The sequence below is a fragment of the Pteropus vampyrus genome, unplaced genomic scaffold (genome assembly GCF_000151845.1).
Source record: "Pteropus vampyrus isolate Shadow unplaced genomic scaffold, Pvam_2.0 Scaffold67, whole genome shotgun sequence".
Lineage (NCBI taxonomy): Eukaryota > Metazoa > Chordata > Mammalia > Chiroptera > Pteropodidae > Pteropus > Pteropus vampyrus.
In genome coordinates this window covers 6826271-6834267 of record NW_011888848.1, presented here as the reverse complement: position 1 = coordinate 6834267, position 7997 = coordinate 6826271, and the positions used below count along the sequence as shown (strand labels likewise).

The 7997-nt window shown below is 41.8% G+C and overlaps 1 protein-coding gene across 1 annotated transcript in view; it reads right to left on the bottom strand.

Annotated features, from left to right (window-relative positions):
* Positions 1-755, bottom strand: part of PPP3CA (protein phosphatase 3 catalytic subunit alpha) — a 310822-nt gene extending 310067 nt beyond the window's left edge. The window contains exon 1 of the mRNA XM_023531395.1: positions 686-755. Coding sequence (XP_023387163.1) covers positions 686-740 — 55 coding nt within the window. The 5' untranslated portion in view covers positions 741-755. The remainder of the gene's footprint in view (positions 1-685) is intronic.
* Positions 756-7997: the final 7242 nt, after the last annotated feature.

The following is a 7997-nucleotide window of genomic DNA, read 5'->3' as shown; positions in this document are numbered from 1 at the left end:
CGCCGCCGCCACCGCGCCCGCCTGCGCCTCCTCCCCTTCCTCCTCCCGGCCCCCGCCCCCAGCGCCTCGGCAGCCTCCTCCTCCCCGCCGAGCCCGCCCCGGCTCCCCGCCCCGACGTAGGAGCTGCGAGCGCTTATTGGTTAGCACACGCGTCACTCTCCGCCAGGTGGCGGCCTCGCCGTTGTGCCCGCCTCCCGCTCCTCCTCACCGTCCCCGCCCCCCCCCGCTCTGTTTTCTCCCAGCTGCCTGTCCAGCGGGCCTGCCGCCTCCACCGCCCAGTCCCTGCTCAGGTGTCACTGTTGTTGGCAGGCCGAGATTAGGAAAGGAGAATAGGCAGGGGTCGCGGCTGGGAGGAGAGGGGCTCTGCCAGGCCACCTCCAGCCCCATTTGGCTTCCGCCCCTGGACCCCGCACACACACCCGCGCCGCTTTGGCAACCGTGCCTTGTCGGCTGGGTTAAGCCGCAGTGTGAGTAGCCAAGTGCGGAGGGTGTCTCCGGGTGTGTGCGTGGCCCGCGAGAGGGCAAGAAGGGAAGAGGCCGGGAGAGGAGGGAAGGGGGGCGGGGTGAGAGGCGACCGAGACAGGGAGGAGGAAGGAAGAGCGCGAGGAGTTCCGCGGCCCAGCTGCTGTCGCTGCCGCAGCTGTCCAGGGAGAATCGCCAAAACGGCGGCGAATAAACAACTTACCTTGGGAGCCGGGCTCCGCCTGTGATGGGCATATAGGTCCGCCTGTGATGGGCATATAGTTGTTTTTGCTACCAGGGCTTTTTTTTGCGGGCGACGTGGTGCTTATTAATGTTTTCTACTCACACCTCCATACCTTCCGAGGAGGGGAATGCTCCCAAGCGTCGCGGGCTGGGGACGTGGCGGAACGTGCGGAGCTGGGATGCAGGAGCGGGCTATCCAAGGAGGATGGGGACGGGACTGCAAATGACCCCGGGCAACTCTGAGTCACCGGGGACAGCCCTGCTGATCTCCAGGGAGAAATGATGGGGCAGGAGAAACACCGGAGAGGGTCGTCTTTTCTCTGTGCTCACAGGCACACTCAGCCACTGATCAGGACTGGTAACACCATATCTCCCTTCTCTGCTCTTTCCAATTACCCGGCACCCATTTAATACTCTAGATGCTTTTAGGGCCTTGAAGCCCTAGGCGGATCCACACTCTGGTCTCTCCCATTGAAAGGAGAGTAAAGAAGAGAATTCAAGGCAGCGGCCAGAAGGTAACAGTGGCCCAGATGCTACCTTCTGACCTACCTGCCGTGCCACAGAATGAGGAATGGGGCTCCCTATGCCAGAAGGTCACCTCTGCACGGCCCCTCTCTGTGACCAGCCTCAGTACCAAGGACTGGCAAGGAGGTTGGAGCTTCTTTGGGAATGGTGAGAGCTGAATAAATTTCTCACCGTCCATTCTTCCTGTTTTGTTTCCAAATTCCTTCAATATCAGGTTTTTCCTACTTCCTGAATTGGACCATCCAGTAAAAGGTCTAACAAAAGATTTAGGGAGCTAGGAGATGGAGCCAGAAGAAGAGTTTTCGGGACAAGGATTACATTAAAGCTCAAACTTGAAAATAAGTTTTAGGAATTGACTGACGGCGATGGAGTATGACTTGAGCAGATTGGTCTGCAAAAAAAACAGCTCACTTTTAAAGGCAGGCGAGCCTCCGTGGAGGCATATCTTAAAAGGAGACTGAGCAGGGTGTGTCCCACTAGCTAGGGAGGCTGGCACCGGCACCCAGATTCTGCTGCCCAATTCACAACCCCAGGATAGTGTATGGTATTTAGACAGACAGTACATACAATAAATATGAATTGTTCTCCTTTTATATGCCAGATACTGTGGTAGGTAATTTATTTGTGAGATGTGTGTATGTGGGAGGGGGTTGTTTGAAAATGGTCCTTGCCCTCAGTAAATCCTAGAATCCAAAAGAACTGCCATAAAAATATGAGCTCTGAGAGGCCACAGTATCGTCTCAGGAAAGGGTTATTGAAAACAGCCTCCTCAGCAGGGGCAGAGTTACTTGCTAAGGCAGATTTGGGTAGTTGGTCCTTGGCCAGATGGCACAGAGCCAGTCAGGAATGCCAAGACCTGTAAGTGAAGAAGAGGGCCTGCTTTAGGAAAGACCTGGAAACCATATCTAGGGATGCTCATTTCCAAAGCCACGACATTCTCTCCCACATGTTGCAAACAGAGATGCAGTTCCCACTGTTTTTTTTTGGGCTTATTTTGCAGGTTTAGGAAAAACACCTTTGAACCAAGATCAGAAGGCCTAAAATGTCAGCACCTTAGAAAAGTCATATGATACAGATAGGAAATGAAGGCACACCTTTGAGTCATACCTTTTAGTCCGCTATAAGTCTAAGACACCTCCTAGCTGAGGTATGTATGGGAAAATAGTTATGAATTATAATTACTTTACAACATATCATCAGGTACTTTTGATGTGCATGTGAAGTTCTATACTGCTGCAACATGGACACATCCTAAACAAAATTGGACCCTACTCTAAGAAAAAATAGCAGCATGTTAACTGTAGACTAGTTATATCCTCAAACCTTGCCTATTGAAATAGACAAATCATCATTTTTATTCAGATATATTTTTTAGATATTCTACTACTTGCTACTGCTATTTTTTTGATCTTGTTATACTGCCCAGGCAGACTGATTTTATTATGTTTGCTTAAGATTACCTTATACTTGGAATTTTCAAGAAGTTACTGCAATTCCTGGATGCTGACCTACCCAATGTCCTCTGCTTATAAAGAAAAAGAAAGGAAGAGAAAAAGAAAAAAATCTTGAAAAATTACAACTTGCTGTCTACTAAAAAATTGTATTTCCCCTTCCGCGATATATTTCTCTCTGGGAAGCATCTGCCAGCGTACGGATTCCATTTCCTGGCCTGCACCTGCTTGTATCAAAGTGGGTTCATGTGACTTATTCTGCTCAATAGACTATGGGCTGAAGTGTTTCATCACTTTCAGGCCAAGGCAGTTAAGCATCAGATATGCATTCTCCAGCCTGTGGGTTCCCATCCTTCAGCCGAACACAGAGATTTCTAGAGCCCAGGGAAAGGCATAATGCCAAAAGGAAAGAGCTAAGTGCCTGAATTACCATAATAGAGGAATACAGCCCACCTACTAGGAAAATCCACATTACATTACATGAAAAAGAAATACTTTTATTGTATTGCTCTATTGAAATTTGGGGATATGCTTGTTAGAGTAGCTAGTATTATCAAATGAATACACAAGTTGTTCAAAATGTTAGTTCAAAAAGTAAAATCCAGAAAGAATTATTGTATATCTATTATGTAACAGAACTACCAGACTAAAAATGTTATTTCTTTCAATACATGAACATCAAATTTTGCTTTTTTGTAAATGAATTATTCATTTACTAGTTGTGTTTTGAGCACCTATTCTGTACAAGGTTCTGTGCTAGTTGGTGCATATATGTGTAAAATAAAGAATTCAAAGATTTAGTCCTTTTATTTAAGGATGTCAAAGTCTTATGCAAGAATTGTGCACTTTATCTTTGCAAAAATTTAGGTGTAAGGCATCACTTCCTCTCACTATTGAAGAATACAGACTGATTTTACTATTTAGATTTCATCAAAACTAATGATAAAGATAAATATGTGTAGGAAAAAATAAATTATTAAAGATTTGGCATCATCTATGCATTCAAATACTGGAGCTGGGATGCAGGAGCGGGCTATCCAAGGAGGATGGGGACGGGACTGCAAATGACCCCGGGCAACTCTGAGTCACCGGGGACAGCCCTGCTGATCTCCAGGGAGAAATGATGGAGCAGGAGAAACACCGGAGAGGGTCGTCTTTTCTCTGTGCTCACAGGCACACTCAGCCACTGATCAGGACTGGTAACACCATATCTCCCTTCTCTGCTCTTTCCAATTACCCGGCACCCATTTAATACTCTAGATGCTTTTAGGGCCTTGAAGCCCTAGGCGGATCCACACTCTGGTCTCTCCCATTGAAAGGAGAGTAAAGAAGAGAATTCAAGGCAGCGGCCAGAAGGTAACAGTGGCCCAGATGCTACCTTCTGACCTACCTGCCGTGCCACAGAATGAGGAATGGGGCTCCTTATGCCAGAAGGTCACCTCTGCACAGCCCCTCTCTGTGACCAGCCTCAGTACCAAGGACTGGCAAGGAGGTTGGAGCTTCTTTGGGAATGGTGAGAGCTGAATAAATTTCTCACCGTCCATTCTTCCTGTTTTGTTTCCAAATTCCTTCAATATCAGGTTTTTCCTACTTCCTGAATTGGACCATCCAGTAAAAGGTCTAACAAAAGATTTAGGGAGCTAGGAGATGGAGCCAGAAGAAGAGTTTTCGGGACAAGGATTACATTAAAGCTCAAACTTGAAAATAAGTTTTAGGAATTGACTGACGGCGATGGAGTATGACTTGAGCAGATTGGTCTGCAAAAAAACAGCTCACTTTTGAAGCCTCCGTGGAGGCATATCTTAAAAGGAGACTGAGCAGGGTGTGTCCCACTAGCTAGGGAGGCTGGCACCGGCACCCAGATTCTGCTGCCCAATTCACAACCCCAGGATAGTGTATGGTATTTAGACAGACAGTACATACAATAAATATGAATTGTTCTCCTTTTATATGCCAGATACTGTGGTAGGTAATTTATTTGTGAGATGTGCGTATGTGGGAGGGGGTTGTTTGAAAATGGTCCTTGCCCTCAGTAAATCCTAGAATCCAAAAGAACTGCCATAAAAATATGAGCTCTGAGAGGCCACAGTATCGTCTCAGGAAAGGGTTATTGAAAACAGCCTCCTCAGCAGGGGCAGAGTTACTTGCTAAGGCAGATTTGGGTAGTTGGTCCTTGGCCAGATGGCACAGAGCCAGTCAGGAATGCCAAGACCTGTAAGTGAAGAAGAGGGCCTGCTTTAGGAAAGACCTGGAAACCATATCTAGGGATGCTCATTTCCAAAGCCACGACATTCTCTCCCACATGTTGCAAACAGAGATGCAGTTCCCACTGTTTTTTTTTGGGCTTATTTTGCAGGTTTAGGAAAAACACCTTTGAACCAAGATCAGAAGGCCTAAAATGTCAGCACCTTAGAAAAGTCATATGATACAGATAGGAAATGAAGGCACACCTTTGAGTCATACCTTTTAGTCCGCTATAAGTCTAAGACACCTCCTAGCTGAGGTATGTATGGGAAAATAGTTATGAATTATAATTACTTTACAACATATCATCAGGTACTTTTGATGTGCATGTGAAGTTCTATACTGCTGCAACATGGACACATCCTAAACAAAATTGGACCCTACTCTAAGAAAAAATAGCAGCATGTTAACTGTAGACTAGTTATATCCTCAAACCTTGCCTATTGAAATAGACAAATCATCATTTTTATTCAGATATATTTTTTAGATATTCTACTACTTGCTACTGCTATTTTTTTGATCTTGTTATACTGCCCAGGCAGACTGATTTTATTATGTTTGCTTAAGATTACCTTATACTTGGAATTTTCAAGAAGTTACTGCAATTCCTGGATGCTGACCTACCCAATGTCCTCTGCTTATAAAGAAAAAGAAAGGAAGAGAAAAAGAAAAAAATCTTGAAAAATTACAACTTGCTGTCTACTAAAAAATTGTATTTCCCCTTCCGCGATATATTTCTCTCTGGGAAGCATCTGCCAGCGTACGGATTCCATTTCCTGGCCTGCACCTGCTTGTATCAAAGTGGGTTCATGTGACTTATTCTGCTCAATAGACTATGGGCTGAAGTGTTTCATCACTTTCAGGCCAAGGCAGTTAAGCATCAGATATGCATTCTCCAGCCTGTGGGTTCCCATCCTTCAGCCGAACACAGAGATTTCTAGAGCCCAGGGAAAGGCATAATGCCAAAAGGAAAGAGCTAAGTGCCTGAATTACCATAATAGAGGAATACAGCCCACCTACTAGGAAAATCCACATTACATTACATGAAAAAGAAATACTTTTATTGTATTGCTCTATTGAAATTTGGGGATATGCTTGTTAGAGTAGCTAGTATTATCAAATGAATACACAAGTTGTTCAAAATGTTAGTTCAAAAAGTAAAATCCAGAAAGAATTATTGTATATCTATTATGTAACAGAACTACCAGACTAAAAATGTTATTTCTTTCAATACATGAACATCAAATTTTGCTTTTTTGTAAATGAATTATTCATTTACTAGTTGTGTTTTGAGCACCTATTCTGTACAAGGTTCTGTGCTAGTTGGTGCATATATGTGTAAAATAAAGAATTCAAAGATTTAGTCCTTTTATTTAAGGATGTCAAAGTCTTATGCAAGAATTGTGCACTTTATCTTCGCAAAAATTTAGGTGTAAGGCATCACTTCCTCTCACTATTGAAGAATACAGACTGATTTTACTATTTAGATTTCATCAAAACTAATGATAAAGATAAATATGTGTAGGAAAAAATAAATTATTAAAGATTTGGCATCATCTATGCATTCAAATACTCCAAGTCACAGCTTACCGCCATTGGTGCAAATCATAGTAAATGAACAATTTTAGTTTGCTATTAAGTGCTCTGCTAGATCTAGAGGCTTTTTTTAAAAAAGAAGTAAAGATACTTTATGTCTTATTTTGAGAATAATCTGCTTTTGAAATTTTGGACTTTCTTATTGTTCTTGGATGACTTTAATATCATTTTGACATGAAGAGTTGAATAATAACTCCTGGTTTTAGCTCTTCTGAGGGTTGGACTTTGTTCTGGGTAGTTGATGGTAGACAGTATGTCTGACCTATTCTCACCTGAGCTAGTAGAGCTTAGTACTGAAGAACCTACAGACTAGACAGCCAGTCCTGGTGGGCCATGATTGTGTATGAGAATATTTGATTTATTATCTTAGTGTTCATTCCCCTGACATTCACTTCTAACATGTCAAGTTCTACCTGATTCACTATAGAGGCTCTATAAAATGTACTAGTCATGGATTCCATTATTTGAGTTTTAAACTAAAAGAGTTTGTTTGTTTATCTTTTGGATTGCTCTTGAAAAATTTTTTTTCAGAAAGCAGTTTACTCATTTAGAGAAGTTTTTTCTCAAATAACATAAAAATATGTTATACCAAATGTATTCAGGAATAAATTTATTTTTCGTCCATCAGGAACCAAATTAAAACTTATGAAATTGTATGCTAAGTTTAATATGGAGAGGATATGTTTTACATAAAATTTGGCAAGATTACAAGTGATCATCATTTATTTGGATTCAATAAACATCTACTTATATTTGTTTTATTTATATTTGTATCTTTATCTCATATCCCAGTTCTGGGCACAGAGTAGGGCACACGACAAATTTTGTTGAGTGAATTTTAAAAATGAATGTTTTGGCATCTAATATGTGAGGCACTAGGCTAAGTACCACAATCCCTGCTCTCAAAGATATTTCAATATTACTAATATATTTCAATATTTCTGCATATTACTATATATTTTATAGAGAGAGAAATACATTACAGTATACACACACACGTATACACACACACACACACACATACATGCATTGGAGAAAAATATTAACCCTTTCTCCTAGGTAATTTGAATTATAATTTTATTATTTATTTAAAAATTATGATTAGATTAATGGTGCCAAGTCATAAATGTTTATATTTAAAATAGCAATATAGGTGCTATTATAATGAAAACCCAAGAGATATTTATGCTGTAAAACTTTTTATATTCTGGCTTTGCTAAGATCAGGATTTCAGAATATTTGACCTGAAAAGGCTGAAGTTTACATTTGAAGTACTTTGAGAACAACTTCAACGGCGAAGGTTTAGTAATCAAATTAAATGTACTACTCGACTGTAGGAGACCTAATAAGTCAATTTAGGAGCAAGTTTGTCAAGCTCTTTAAAAGCCCATTTGCATATACAAAATCAATGTAATAATTAGAATGAGTTTCACTCATGAAAGCAGAAAATTAACTATCAGAAATAACTTTTGCCCA